Source organism: Harpia harpyja, chromosome 4, assembly GCF_026419915.1.
Source record: "Harpia harpyja isolate bHarHar1 chromosome 4, bHarHar1 primary haplotype, whole genome shotgun sequence".
Lineage (NCBI taxonomy): Eukaryota > Metazoa > Chordata > Aves > Accipitriformes > Accipitridae > Harpia > Harpia harpyja.
This window is the reverse complement of record NC_068943.1, coordinates 83362406-83377185: the sequence shown is the minus strand read 5'-3', so window position 1 is coordinate 83377185 and position 14780 is coordinate 83362406. Positions and strand designations below refer to the sequence as shown.

Here is a 14780-nt window from a genome sequence, read left to right as displayed (position 1 = left end):
GAGCAGGGGCATGGGGGGGGTGATGCCGGGGCGGGCTCAGTCGTCCCCCTCCGTCCCCCCCCCCCCCCCGCCCCGGGAAGGGGTAGCGGGGCGACCCGGGCAGCGAGGGGTTAAGCGCGGCGGCTCCGCTCCGGGCTAGAAGAGGTTACAACGGGGGGGCGTGGCTTAGCGCTGACGGGGGCGTGGCCGTCCCACCCTCGGGGGCGGTGCTAACGTGCGGGAGGGGCTTAGCGTAAAGCGGGGCGGGGCCGGCGGCAAGACGGTCGTTGATTGGCGGCGGGGCGGGTTGTTTGCGCGCGGTGCGGCGGTGGGCGGGGCCGCGGGGCTGGGGGCGCGGGGGCCGGGGGCGCGGGAACGGGGGTCGGCATGCGGCTGCTGCGGTGCCTGGGCAAGCGGGCGGCGCTGGCCGGCGTCCCCACCTACATCGAGCACTTCAGCAAGTTCTCGCCGTCACCGCTCTCCATGAAGCAGTTCCTGGACTTCGGTAAATACCCACCCCCCCCCCCCCCCACCACCACCCATCCACCCAGCGACCCACCGCTCCCCCGCCGCGGGTGGGTACCCTCGGTACGGTGTCGTGGGTGCTGTCCCGGGAAGGAGAACGCTCCCTTCTTTCCTCCCGGATTACAGCCGGTCCGGGTAAATATCCCCCTCTGTGCTAAATACCCCCCCTCCGTGCTAAATACCCGGTCTGGGGGCGGTGCTCCGGGGAGGGACCTCCGTGCACCCTCCCCCCGGTAAGTACACCCACCCCACCCCCGCCTGTAAATAAATACCCGGGGGGGATCCGCTTAAGTGGGTATCTGGGCCTGGGTATCTGTAACCCCCCCAAATACCCTGTTGTTATATTTTGCGGGGGGTGTTACCCCCCCCCACGTGCTCCCTGGCCCGGGTAAATATCTCTCCTCCCCAACCCTGCCGGGAAATACCCGCTCCCGGGTAAATAACTGGGGCTGGGAACATGGTCTCCTGATATGCTTCTGCTTTGGGGGGGGGGGGTCTCCCCCCTGACCCCACATAACCACCCACAGGGGGGTGTTACTCTCTGCAAGCAAGTAGCAACCTGGGTAAATATCCCCCTGGGGAACGGCTGGGTGGATATCCCCCCCCATGCCCCTCCAGGTAAATACCCCCCGGGTAAATACTCCCTCTGGTAAATACCCCCCCCGTGGGGTACCTCCTGCCCCCACCGGGTAAATAACCCCCTGCATGGGACCCCCAGCCAGGTGTTCCCTGCACATCCCCGGTCCCCCCCTGCAGCTGGGTAAATACCTGCCTGGCCCCCCAGCACCCCCAGGGTGGGCGACATGAGGTCTGTCCCCCCCAAGCAAACACCCCAGGTAAATACCCCAGGGAGATGGAGGTGCCCCCACCCATCGCTGTCACCCGTCCTGGGCCCCTCCTGTCGTCCCCCCCCCAGGGGTTTTAATGTCAATGCTATATTTACCCGTGTCCCTGGCCGCACCGTCCCTGGCTGAGGCTGGTGGCTGCGCCCTGGGGGTCCCCAGCCCCTGCCTGGCCCCCCCCCTCAGTTCTGCCCCATCCCACCAGCACCAGGACCCCCCTCAAGTCCTCACATTTCAGCTCCATCCCAGTGTCCCTTGTCCCCAGGGATGTGCCCCTCCAGGGGCTCGGGGACAGCTTTGCCCCCGCAACCCCCCCCCCCGCCTCGCTGGCTCCTGGTTGGGGACATCCACGTCCTGGGGACACCTCGGTGTGTCCCTGTGGCAGGGGCTCTCCCCACCCCGGTGTCACTGGGCTGAGGGTCTGGCTTGGGTGTCCCCAGTTCTGATGGTGGCTCAGGTCCTTCTCCCCTCCCAGTTGCCCTCAGGGGGCTCCCAGCGCCAGTCTGGGCTGCACTGGGGACCCAGCCTGCCCTCCCCAGCGGGCTGAGCCGTGTCCCCCACCCCCCCCAAGCCCTCCCAGCCCCTCCAGGGTCCCCCTCCAGCCAGGGACAGGGACCTGCTCCTGCCTCCTCTGCTCCAGTCTTCCCAGTACACCCCCAGTCCCCACCAGCAGAGCAGCAAGAGCGAAGCCAGCCCTGGCTGGGAGCGTCGAGCTGGGGCTCAGCCCGTGTCCGTCTGTCTGTCCGTCCCCCCCTTGCCAGGCTCCAGCAATGCCTGCGAGAAGACCTCCTTCGCCTTCCTGCGGCAGGAGCTGCCCGTCCGCCTCTCCAACATCATGAAGGAGATCAACCTGCTGCCGGACCGCGTCCTGCGCACCCCCTCCGTCCAGCTGGTGCAGAGCTGGTGAGACTGGGGGGGGGGGGTCCAAAGCCGGGGAGGTGGCGGGGGTCGCTGCCACCTCTGGGACCGCCCGGTCCCACGTGGCGTTGGGTGTGGAGGCGTCACCACCATCATCTATATGGGTCCTGCTGCCAGGAGTCCCACCGTTGTAGCTCATGAGGGTCCCACCACTGGCACTTGCATGGGTCCTGCTGTCACCACGGGTCCTGCTGTCACCACGGGTCCCGCTGTTGTAGCCCATGGGGGTCCCACCATCGTAGATCACGAGGGTCCCACCACTGGCACTTGCGGGTCCTGCTGCCCAGGGTCCCACTGCTGCAGGTCCCACCGTTGTCACTCAGAAGGGTCCCAGCACCGTCACCCGGCTGGGTGCCACCGGGGGTCCCACCGCTGTCACCTGCGCGGCTCTCGTTGCCGCCACGACTCCTGCCAACGCCATCGCCCGGGGGGGGTCCCGTCGCCACCGCAGGTCCCACCGCCGCCGCGCGTCCCACCGTTGCCACCAACTGTCCTCCCCAGCAGGTCCGGAGGGAGCTGCCGGTGCGGGGGGGGGACACACACGACACGACAGGGTTGGGTGGCCGGCAGGGTAGCACCCAGCTGGTGCCACGGCATACCTTTGGGTGACAAGGCTGCAGGCCCTTTGGGGACACCCCTATGCCAGCGGGGTGTCCCCAACCATCGGGGGGGGGTCAGCGGTGCCACCTCCACATCCTGCCCCCAAAAAAAGCTGAGCCAGGCCTGATTGCCGGGGGGTCCGTGTCCTCGTGGGGGGTTCCGGGTGTCCCTTTAAGTGCCGTGTCCCCTTGCCAGCTCCGGCAGCGTGAACCTTCTCCCAGTGCCGCCACGTGACGAGTTGTTTGTGCAGCGTCCTCAGCCCCTGCCAGCCCTGCCCGTCCCTGCCAGCACCGGCAGGCAGCAGGATCCGGCCGTGCCACGCTCCCACAGCCCTCGTGCGGGGACCCCGGGTTGCAGCGACCCTCGTGCCCCCCACCCTGTTGGAGGGGCTGCATTCCCAAGTGTCCCCAAGGGCCACCGTGTGAGCGGGGGCGGCGAGGGATAAGCTTGAGCCCCCCCACCAAGCACAGGGTGGTTTCATGGGGCAGTAGCTTTTTTTTGGGGGGGGTGGTCCTGGTTGAGGGGGTGCTTAGCCCCTCTCCCTGCATGGGGCAGTGCCCCAGGGCACCCTGTGCCACCCCGGTGTGGGGTCCCTGGGGTGTCCCCTCTTTTGGGGGGGTACCGGGTGGGGGGTAACTGGCTCCTTCCCCAGGTACGTCCAGAGCCTGCTGGACATCATGGAGTTCCTCGACAGGGACCCCGAGGACCAGGCCACCCTGGGACAGTAAGTTGGGGGGGGACAGCATGTCCGTGACACCCCTTGTCCCCCATCTTGGGGTGCCACCTCCTCCCAGACACATACTGGTGAGAGCTGGTGTCACCGAGGAGTCCTGGCACCCTGCACCCTACATCACCCCCAAAGTGTCCCCCACCCTACAGTGCCCTGAGCATCCCAGTGCCACTGGATTCTGCTCCGGGTTTTCCCCGGTGCCACCAGCTCCTGGGGAAACCCGGCCTGGATTTCAGCTCTGCCCGGACCGGGTGCTCCCCCCAGCTCCATCCCTGTCCCCCCCCCACCCCCAGGTTCACAGACGCCCTGGTCACCATCCGCAACCGGCACAACGACGTGGTGCCCACCATGGCGCAGGGGGTCATCGAGTACAAGGAGGCGTACGGGGACGACCCCGTCTCCAACCAGAACATCCAGTACTTCCTCGACCGCTTCTACCTGAGCCGCATCTCCATCCGCATGCTCATCAACCAGCACAGTGAGCGACCCCGGGGGTCCCCCCCGCCCCAAGTGTCCCCATCAGCCCTGAGCATCCCACTCCTGCCCTGGGCATCCCCCCCCCAGAGCACACCCTGCCCTCCCAGCTCCAGGCATCCAGCCTGGAGCATCCCCATTCCCTGAGGGTCCCCCCCAGCCCCAGGGATCCTGCCCTGAGCATCCCCCTGCCCCAAATGTCCCCCCCAGCCCCAGGGATCCTGCCCCAAATGTCCCCCCCAGCCCCAGAGATCCTGTCCCTGCCCCAAATGTCCCCCCCAGCCCCAGGGATCCTGCCCCAAATGTCCCCCCCAGCCCCAGAGATCCTGTCCCTGCCCCAAATGTCCCCCCCAGCCCCAGGGATCCTGCCCCAAATGTCCCCCCCAGCCCCAGAGATCCTGTCCCTGCCCCAAACGTCCCCCCCAGCCCCAGGGATCCTGTCCCTGCCCCAAATGTCCCCCCCAGCCCCAAGGATCTTGCCCCGAGCATCCTCACTAGCCCCAGCTGTGCCCTGGGCATGTCCCAGCCCTGAGCCCCCCCCATGGCATCCCCCCCCCAGCCTCAGCCTTTCCCCCCCATGCCCTCCCTCCTCTGGGCACCTCCCTGCCCTGAGATCCCCCTCCCCATCTTGCCCCTGCGCATGTCCCTGTCCCCCATGTCCCCACTGAGCCCCATATGTCCCCTTCACCCACAATGGGGGGGGGGGGGGGCAGTAAGCCCAGCCTTGGGTACAGCCTGGGGTTGGGGGGCTGTGGGGGTGGTCCTGGGTGTCTCTGGGGCCAGGGTGGGGTCCCCACTGCTCACTGTCGTCCCCCCCCACCCCATCCCCTCCCCAGCACTGCTCTTTGACGGCAGCACCAACCCCGCGCACCCCAAACACATCGGGAGCATCGACCCCCACTGCAGCGTGGCCAACGTGGTGAGAGGTCTGTGGGGACCGGGGGGGGCATGAATTGGGCAGGGGGGGCCCGGGTGGTTGAAGGTCGCCCTGATCTTCCTCGTGCCCTGGGATCTTCCTGTTTGGGAGCCATTTGTGTCACGAGTTTGGGTGGGCCTCAGCCAAGGTGTCCACAGTCCCCTGTGCTTTGAGGTCACTCCAGAAGACCCCAAAAGCTTCCTGGATGTGTAGGAATGGAAAAATATTTTGGAGGGGGGGTGCAAGGGGGCCCCAAACGCTCCTCCTGCCTTCGTGCTGGGGGTGCTGACCCCTCTGCCTCTCCCTCCCAGACGCCTACAACATGGCCAAGCTCCTGTGTGACAAGTACTACATGTCCTCGCCTGACCTGGAGATCGAGGAGGTGAACGGTGAGGCCGAGCTTGGCAAGGGGGGGGGTGTCCCCTGCGGCAGGGGATTCTCGGGTGGCTCGTTTGGGGGTTGGGGAGGATGCCAATGCTGACGGCCGCTCTCCTCCCCGCAGCGAGCAACTCCCAGCAGCCCATCAGCATCGTCTACGTCCCCTCGCATCTCTACCACATGCTCTTCGAGCTCTTCAAGGTAAACCCCAGCCCCATCGTGGGGGGGGTGGGAAGGAGGTTGTGGAGGGGGGGGGGGTCCCCTAAACCGCAGCCGGTTCCGTGCCCCCGCAGAACGCCATGCGAGCCACGGTGGAGAGCCACGAGAACAGCCCGCGGCTGCCGGCCATCAAGGTGATGGTGGCCCTGGGCCAGGAGGACCTCTCCATCAAGGTGCGTAAGGGACCACCGGCTCCATCCTGGGGGGGTCCCCGAGCCCTGCCTGGGGGACACGTAGTTGGGGAGGGGGGGGGGGAGGCCAGGAGCAGGGTTGTCACCCCCCTCCGATGTCTCGTAGATGAGTGACCGCGGCATGGGTGTCCCGCTGCGGAAGATCGAGCGTCTGTTCAGCTACATGTACTCCACCGCTCCCACCCCGCAGCTGGGCACCGGGGGGGCTCCCCTGGTAGGTGCCCCCCTGGTAGGTGCCATGGGGGTCCCACACGGCCCTGGGGGATGGGGGACGGGGTGCGGGTCTGCGGCTGGAGGTGGCATTGGGGACGTTTGGGGGTGCCTGGGGGTGGTGGGGGATGTTTCAGGGTGGCTAGAGTGGCATGGGGGTGCTTTGGGGGTGGCACGGAGAGGTTTGGGGGTGCTTGGGGTGGTATGGGGAGGTTTGAGCTTGGCATGGGGACTTTTGGGGACATTTTGAGGTAGCTCGGGGACGTTTGGGGAGTGCCTGGGGGTGGCATGGGGATGTCTTGGGGTGCCTGGAGGTGGCATGGGGATGTCTTGGGGTGCCTAGGGGTGGCATGGGCTTGCTTGGGAGTGGCATGGGGACACTTGGGCGTGACATGGGGACACTTTGGGGGTGGCACGGGGACATTTTAGGGTGCCTGGAGAGGTTTGAGAGTGGCGTGGTCACCGCTGAGGGTGCCTGGAGGTGCCACGCGGACACACGTGGGTGCACGTGGTGCTACTTGGGGTGGCGCGGGGAGGCTTGGGGTGCCCTGGGGGTGCCAACCTCAGCACCAGGGACCCCCCCACCCCACCTCCTCCCCCTTGCCAGGCCGGCTTCGGCTACGGCTTGCCCATCTCCCGCCTCTACGCCAAGTACTTCCAGGGGGACCTGCAGCTCTTCTCCATGGAGGGCTTCGGCACCGACGCCGTCATCTACCTAAAGGTGGGTCTTTCCCCGGGATGGGTGGTCGGTGGCCTCTGGGGGGGCGGAGGGGGGGCGCAGGGCCCTCCCCAGCCCCCCCGTGTCTCCCGCAGGCCCTGTCCACGGACTCGGTGGAGCGATTGCCCGTCTACAACAAGTCGGCGTGGCGGCACTACCAGGCCAGCCAGGAGGCGGGGGACTGGTGCGTCCCCAGCACCGAGCCCAAGAACACCTCCACCTACCGTGTCCCCTAGGACCAGCCCCCCCGGGGGGCTCACTGCCCCCCCCCAGGGTGTAAATAGCCCCTCGCCCCAGCTGCCGGGGTCCCCCCGGGTGTCCCCATCACCCTGGGGTGGCGTTTTATGCCGGCGTGGTGTTTTAGTGTCCCGGTTCTGCCTCCCGCCAACGGCTGTTAGGGCTCACCGGGAAGCGTGTGAAAAGTGGGGTGGGGGGTCCCAGTACCCCCCCCTGCCTTAGTGGCACTTAGGAACGTAGCTGGGGGTGGCGTTGGAGCAGCGTGGATGGGGTGGAGCCCCTGTTGCCCCCCACCACCACCTTGGCACCCACCCCAGGGTGGTGTACCCCAGGGGCACCCCAGGGGCAGCGAGGGACTGATCCTTTCCCAGTATGACCAGTAGCACTTCCCTGCTCCTCCAGCCCTGACAGGGCAGGGGGACCGGGCCTGAACCCCCCCCCCCCCACCTCAGTTCCCTGTGCCGTCCCTGGTATTGCACTACTGAGCTGTTCTCACCCGTGTGTGCCCCCCACCCCAGAGTGGGTTCCCCACACAATCTGTGACCTGCTTGGGAACCTCCCCCTGACCCCCCCAGACTCCCACCCCCCCACTGTCAGTAAAGTGGATGTTGACTGAGCTCGTAGTGTGGTGTTTTGGGGTCCCAGGAACCACCCCCCCTTTGCAACCCCTCTAACTGGGTCACTGCCCCCCCCCCCCGTGCCTCAGTTTACCCATCCTGGGGCTTAGGAGGAGGCTGCTGTGTCACACCACCCTGGCCGCAGTCACAGGGTGGCACTTGGGGACACAGGTCCTGGGACGGAGCCATGCTTTGTCCCCCCCGCTTTCCGGTTGCCCCCCCCAGCCTGGCACCGAGCTCCCCCCACCCCATCTTGTCCCCCAGCCCCATCCCAGTCAGGCTCATGCTGGTTGCGCTGGATTGCACTGGCCCTCGATACCCTTTTATTTCCTGGGGTGTCCCCCGGGGCACCATATTGGGGAGGGGGGGGGGGGTCAGCGTTCACTCCCCGCACCCCGACTTGGGGGGGTGTGCGCGTCTGGAGGGGGTCAGGCCATGCACTGTCCTCGGCCGGTGCCGCACCGTGCCGGGGGACCGGGGTGAGAGGGGTGGCTGTGACCCGCCCAGACCCCTCAGGGTGCAGAGGGGTTACGGAACAAGGTGGGGGAGTTGGAGGGGGGGGGGGGGAATCCAACGTGCCATTTGGATCCGGAAAAGGGGCCCATGGAGGGCCCGGACTGTGCCTGTGGGGTGCAGGGGTGCAAGGCGGGGAGGGGGCGGCTGGAGGAGGGGGGTGCACGTGCCGCTCCGTGCCCGTCTCAGCCTGGTGCCGCCGTCCCTTGGCCGTGGCGGCGTGTCCCGTGCCGGAGCTGGGTGCCCCCCGGGTGTCCCAGGGGCAGTGGGTGGGGAAGGGGTGCAGGGGCGCTCCCGGCCCCCCCCTTAGCTCCGCCGCTGCTCCTGGTCCCTCTTCTTCTGCTTCTCCCGCTGCTTCTCTGCCTTCTCCTGGGCCTTGCGCTCCTTCTCCACGGCCAAGCTCAGCTCCTTCAGCTTCCGCTTCAGCACCGCACGGTCCTGCGAGCTGCCCACGCCCAGCGCCTGCCGGCACAGCCGGCTGCGTGACCCTCCCCATGGCCATGGGGTGCCGGTACCCCCCCTGCCCTGTGGACCAGCCCTTTGGGGTACCTGGAGCCCCCCCCGCACTGCCTGTCCTCAGGATTATCCCACTAAGGTACCTACATCCCTTGCGCACCAGCCCCTTGGGGTACCTAGAACCTCCCATCTGTCTCCTTGGCTTGTCCATTGGGATACCTGGAATCTCCCCCCACCTCCTGCCCCGTGGAGCAGCCAATTAGGACAAGAGGTTTTAGGTACCCTGTGATGAGCCCACTGGAGTACCTAGAACCTACCTGCATCTGCCCTATTGAGCAGCCCATTGGAGTACCTAGAGCCTGTTGACCTGTGATGAGCCCATAGGGGTACCTAGAACCCTCCCAGACCTCCTGCCCCCCTGGAGCACCCTGTTGGGGTACCTAGAACCCTCCCAGAGCTGTCTCATGGAGCAGCCTGTTGGGATACCTAGAACCCACCCAGACCTCCTGCCCCATGGAGCACCCCGGTTGGGGTACCTAGAACATCTTGCCCTACAACTAAGCCTGTTGGGTTACCTGGAACCCCCTGCACCCCAGCAGAAGAGAGCCCCCCCCAGCCCTGTACCTTGAGCTTGGCACCATCGAGGTGCAGGAGCCGAGAACCATCGACGCCATGGGCTGAGAACTCTTCCACATACTGCTCCAGGTTGAGGCTCTCCAACCACTGTCCCACCTGCCGGCACGTCCAGCCCGCAGCCGCGCCGGGGGGCTCATCCAGGAACTGGGCACAGGGGGCTGGGTGTTAATGGGGGGGGGTCTCCCCGGCACCTGGTGTGGGGGGCACCCCCGACCTCGTGCCCCCCTCCCCGGGGCTCACCTCATCCGAGGACTGTGACAAGGTGTGGTAGGGGTAGGAGCACTTGGTGGCGGTGGGGCCGGGCAGGCGCGGGCTGGCGCTGGGCGGTGGGGAGTCCTCGCTCAGCGTCGAGTCCTGGGGCAGCAGGAGGGGTGAGGGCAGGGCTGGCCCTGCTGCCCCCAGAGCAGCCTGCAGCCCCCCCAGCACCCTCCCTATATCTGTCCTGGGGTCTGACCCTCTATAGGGCTACCAGACCCTGTGGGGCTTTGATCCCCCCCAAAGCCATCTTGACCCTATGGGGCTTTGATCCCTCTCCCTGTAGTTACCCAACCCTATGGGGCTTTGAGCTGCCCTCATAGCTATCTTGATTCTGTAGAGCTTTGATACCCTCCCCTATAGCTATCTTGACCCTATGGGGCTTTGATACCCTCCCCTATAGCTATCTTGACCCTATGGGGCTTTGATACCCTCCCCTATAGCTATCTTGACCCTACAGGGCTTTGATATCCTCCCCTACAGCTATCTTGATTCTGTAGAGCTTTGATATCCTCCCCTATAGCTATCTTGACCCTATGGGGCTTTGATACCCTCCCCTGTAGCTATCTTGATTCTATAGAGCTTTGATACCCTCCCCTACAGCTATCTTGATTCTATAGAGCTTTGATACCCTGCCCTATAGCTATCTTGACTCTACAGGGCTTTGATACCCTCCCCTATAGCTATCTTGATTCTATAGAGCTTTGATACCCTCCCCTATAGCTATGTTGACCCTATGGGGCTTTGTCCCCTGTCCCTATAGCTGGCTTTGACCTCTTCTCCTATAGCTACCTAACTCATAGGAGCACCAACCTCCTTCCCTACAGCACCCTGGCCCTATAGGGCTCCTATACCCACCCACCCTACAGGGCCAGGAGCCCCCCGTTCCCAGGCACTGACCTGGGAGGCGGATTTGGCGGGGCTGAGCCCCTCGTGCCGGGGGGAGCCGGCAGGCGATGCGGAGCCGGGGGAGGCCGAGCCCCTCGCGCTGTCCGAGAACCAGGAGAAGGGCAGGAAAGGTGACCCCGAGGAGCGGCCGGGACCCTCTGCCGCCTCCCTGGGGACAGAGCCATGTTAGGGGCCATCCCCGTGCAGCCCCCCCTGCCCCGGGGGGGGGGTGTCCCTCACCTGCTGCCCATGGACAAGCGGTTGCTGCCCTTCTCCTTACGGCTTTTGCTGGAGGATGCCCGGCGCAGGGTCACCCTGGGTGGGAGAGAGCAGAATTGGCAGGGAGTGGGGTGTCCTGATGGCTTCGGCCCCCCCTTCCAAGGCCCCCAGGCCCCCTCCATCCATCCTCAGAGATCCCTCCATCACCTTCAGAGGATCCACATCCCTCCTTCCATGCATGCCTCCATCTTTCTGCCTCTCCAGACATCTCTCCACCTATACCTCCATCTTTCCATTGCACCTTCCCATCCCTTCATCCCCTCTCCATCCCTCCCTGCATTCCTCCATGTCCCCCCCCATATCCCCCCTCCATCTCCCCCCACCCCAGCGCCGAGTCTCACCCCAAATCCAAGAACTTCCTCCGTGTTTTCTTATCGAGCCCCACGGTGGGGCTGGCCGGCTCGGGGGGGCTCATGTCCCGGCTGTCGTCTGCAGGAGGAGGAGGAGGATGGAGGTGTCACCCACTGCCCCTCGCATGGGTGCTGGGAGGGTGCCGGGGTTCCTGCGTGCCCCCCAGCCTGGTGGGGGAGTCGGGGGGGGGGGGGGGGCTCACCTTCGCTGTGCCGCTGGGGCCAGGCGTCGCGGCGGGCGAAGCCGGGCGAGCTGTCGGAGCTGTGGCAGGATTTGGGCGAGGGGGTGCCCGCCAGCCCCTCCTGGGACGAGGCGTTGGTGAGGGGCCGGTAGCGGCTGAGGGGGGGCGAGGAGGCCGGGGGGTCCCCCAGCCCCCGCCGCACCGCCCCCACCTCGAAGGAGAACTCGACGCCGCGGGAGAAGGGCGAGGGGGCCGGTTGGCCGCCATCACCCTCGGCTCCCTGGGGGGCACACGGCATGGGGGGGGGGGGTGTCAAACCCCTGCAAACCCCCCCCCCCCCTTCCCGGTGTGTCCCCCATCCCTTCCCTATCCCCAGCCACGGCATCCCCCCCAAACCCTTCCCTTGGGTCCGCGGTGCCCCCCCCACCCCTGCAGCCCCCCCGTCGGGGCTCACCGCCGCCTCGGGCCCCTCGTCACCCTCGGTGGAGCTGGCGCTGTCTCGCAGGCGGGAGCGGGAGGGCCGGTGCCGGCGGCCCTTGGCTAGTAGCCGGGCTCGGGCCTTCTGGAGACTGCTGTCCAGGCGCGGAGTCTCTGGAACCACAGCGGTAAAATCTGGGGGTGAAAGAGAGACCGGGGCAGAGAGAGAGAGAGAGACGGACAGACGGACATGGGGGGGGAAGGGGATGGGTGGGGAGGGAGGGATGGGGAGAGGGAGGAGGTGGATGGACAAAGGGAGAGGTAGGGACGAGGAGATGCGAGGGAGGGATGGAAGGACGGACAGGTAGGGAGGGAAGATGTGGGTGGGTGGATGGATGGACGGATAGGTAAAGAAAAGGAGATGGACAGATGGGTAGGGAGAAGGAGGTGGGAATGGAGGGAGGGAGGGATGGAGACAGGGATGGACAAAGGGAGAGGTAGGGCCAAGGGAGGGATGGAAGGACAGAGGGACAGGTAGGGAGAGGGAAGATGTGGGTGGATGGATGAACAGGCAGGTAAGGAAAAAGAGACAGGGTGGACAGACGGGTGGGTAGGGACAATGACATGGTGGAGGGAGGGATGGGGACAGGGAGAAGGAGACGGATGGACAAATGGAGAGGTAGGGACAAGGAAGTGCGAGGGAGGGATGTAGGGATGGAAGGACAGATGGACAGGTAGGGAGAGGGAAGATGTGGGTGGATGGATGGACAGGTAAGGAAAAGGAGACGGGAGACAGATGGGGGGGTAGGGACAAGGAGGTGAGGGAGGGGTGGATGGGGACAGGGAGAAGGAGATGGATGGACAAATGGAGAGGTAGGGACAAGACGTGAGGGAGGCATGGAAGGACGGACGGACAGGTAGGGAGAGGGAAGATGGGGGCAGGCGGATGGATGGATGAACAAATACACAGGTAGGAAAAGGGAGATGGGGAGGGAGGGAGGGATAAGGCCAGGTAAAGGAGGTGGAGGGACAGATGGACGGGTAAGGACAGGAAGACAGGGATGGAGGGACAGATGGCCAGGTAGGGGCCGGGAGAAGGGGATGGGAGAGCATTGGAGGGAGAGGGGGACAGACGGTCAGGAGGAGAAGGCCAGCCCGGTGGAGAGGGGACAAAGGGACAGCGGGGCACGGGGACAAGGACGGGTGAGGGATCCCAGTGGAGACGGAAGAGGGGGACAGGGAGAGAGGAGCATTGGGGACGTGGATGGATGGGGCACCCCGGTGGGGTGGGACAGGGGACAGAGGGACAGAGAGAAGTGTTCAAAGAGATGCCCCGGCATGGGGAGAGGAGCAGTGGGGTGTCCCCGAGGATGGGGTGTCCCCAAGGACAGGGTGTCCCCATCACCTGGGGGGGGGGGGGGAAGAAGGAAGCTTTGCCCAGGGTCTGACCGGGATCACCCCGATGTCCCTGCCCTGCTGCAGCCTCCTGCACCCCAACCCCAGGAGTGGCTCTGGGCCGTGTCCCCTGCTGTGTCCCCATGCCCGTGTCACCCTGTGCCCATACCCACGTGTCTGTGTGCCCTATACGTGTCCCCACGTCCCCCTGCCCCATGCATGTCCCTATGCCCATACGTGTACACCTGTGCCCCACGCACGTCCCCATGCCACCCTGTCCCCTGCCCCACACGTGTTCCTCTGCAGGTGGCTGCATGCCCCGTGCCTGTCCCTGAAGTCCCCAAGCACACGTTGTCCCCAAGCCCAGCTCTGGGGTCCAGCCCCCCCCCCCCCTCGCCGCTGGCAGGCAGCAGGAGGACACTGAGGGCAGGTGGGGGCCCGTGGGGGCAGCACCCATGGGTGGCTCTGCACCCCACGGGCCCCCAGGGACTCACCGAAAACCTCATCCGCGTCCTGCAGTTTGGAGACCGACATGGTGGGACAGAGCTGGGGACGGAGGGGACAGTCAGGGAGGGGGGGGGACACCCCAATGCACCCAGACCCTCTGCAAGTGGGGATGGGAAGAGGCTGTCCCCCCCCCAACCTCCCAGTGATCCCAGTGTCCCCATGCCCTCAGCCTCACAGCGCTGGGGGGGGGGGTGAGTGAGGGATTTGGGGGGGGGAGCAGGACACAGCACACATGTCCCCCACTCGGGGGGGTGGTCAGCCCCCCCGGGGGTATGTGGGGGCGGTGGCGTGAGAGCAGGCTGGGGGGGTGGGTACTGGGGATGCTCTTTGCAGGGCAGCCGGGAAGGGGTTAAATCGGCCCCCCCTCCGGTTTTCGGGGGTCTCTCGGGGTGGGGGGGGCTCCTAATGCCTTGGCAGCATCGGGGGGGGGCTGGTGGGGTTAAGGAGGGGGGGGCAGATCTGAGCCCAGCTCCCCCCCCAGCCCCTCCCTCCCCCCAGGGAGCTGGTCTGGGGCAGTTGGGGGGGGGGGGGCAGTGCTGGGAGCGGGGATGTTACCGGGAGGGGACAGTACCGGCGGGGGGGGGGGGGGTGGTACCCGGGATGTTGTGCCGGAGGTGGGCTGTACGGGGGATGGGGATGTACCGGGGTGTACCGGGGCCGGGGGGGGGGGGTTGTACCGGGGATGCTGTCGGGTGGATGGGGCTGGACCGGGGATGCTGTAGCGGGGGTGGGGCTGTACCGGGGATGTTGGACCGGGGCTGGACCGGGGATGCTTTCCGGTGGATGGGCTGGACCGGAGACCCTGTCCGGTGGATGGGCCGCCCGGGGGTTACGCCCTGGTCCCGTCCACCCCCCCCGTCCTCCCTTTCCCCCCCCCCCGCCCCGACTCACCGGCGCTCCTCGGGCATCCTGGGCACCTCCCGCCGCCGGGCCGGGCCGGGCCGGGCCGAGGGCGCCGGGAAGCGCCGGGAAGCCGAACCGGGCCGGGCCGGGCCCGGGCCGAGCGGAGGGCGCTGCGGAACCGGGCCGGGCCGGGGGGCCGCGGGGGGTGTGGGGGGAGTTTGGGGGGGGGGGTGGGGGTGGTGGGGGGAGGGGGCGGCGGACAGGAACCCGGAAGCGGCCGGGGGGGGGGCGAGGAGGGGGGGGTGGGGGGCTGGGATCAGGAGCCCCCCGCCCCGCCCAGCCCCGCCCAGCCCCCGCCCGGCTCGGCCCGGCCCGGGTGCGCGCGGCGGCGGTGCTGAAGGGACAGCGACGGGGGAGGGGGGGGGCGCGGGGGGCACGTGCACACGGGGCGGGAGCGCGCGCGCAGACACACAGACACACGGACACACACGGACACACGGACACA

At 66.9% G+C, this 14780-nt stretch overlaps 2 protein-coding genes across 4 annotated transcripts; one reads left to right on the top strand and one right to left on the bottom strand.

The window, feature by feature from the left end:
- The first annotated feature begins 319 nt into the window (after positions 1-319).
- On the top strand, positions 320-7554 carry PDK2 (pyruvate dehydrogenase kinase 2). 2 transcript variants are annotated; one of them, XM_052785248.1, is made up of 11 exons: positions 320-484; positions 2108-2249; positions 3517-3588; positions 3888-4072; positions 4905-4994; positions 5296-5373; positions 5487-5563; positions 5656-5754; positions 5879-5986; positions 6590-6703; positions 6796-7554. In XM_052785248.1, the coding sequence occupies exons 1-11, from the start codon at positions 367-369 to the stop codon at positions 6934-6936; spliced, it is 1224 nt and encodes a 407-aa protein (XP_052641208.1). In that variant the 5' UTR covers positions 320-366; the 3' UTR covers positions 6937-7554. The 2 variants fall into 2 exon arrangements, with proteins under 2 accessions (XP_052641208.1, XP_052641207.1); XM_052785247.1 differs by having other exon boundaries at positions 5879-6001.
- Positions 7555-7917: 363 nt separating this feature from the next.
- Positions 7918-14464, bottom strand: SAMD14 (sterile alpha motif domain containing 14). Of its 2 annotated transcripts, none has more exons than XM_052785246.1 (10): positions 14324-14464; positions 13420-13471; positions 11568-11725; positions 11135-11234; positions 10923-11010; positions 10543-10617; positions 10315-10471; positions 9400-9513; positions 9148-9303; positions 7918-8529 (listed from the first exon to the last, which is right to left on the bottom strand). In XM_052785246.1, the coding sequence occupies exons 2-10, from the start codon at positions 13457-13459 to the stop codon at positions 8374-8376; spliced, it is 1044 nt and encodes a 347-aa protein (XP_052641206.1). In that variant the 5' UTR covers positions 13460-13471; positions 14324-14464; the 3' UTR covers positions 7918-8373. The 2 variants fall into 2 exon arrangements, with proteins under 2 accessions (XP_052641206.1, XP_052641205.1); XM_052785245.1 differs by having other exon boundaries at positions 11135-11393; positions 11568-11704.
- Between the last annotated feature and the right edge of the window lie 316 nt (positions 14465-14780).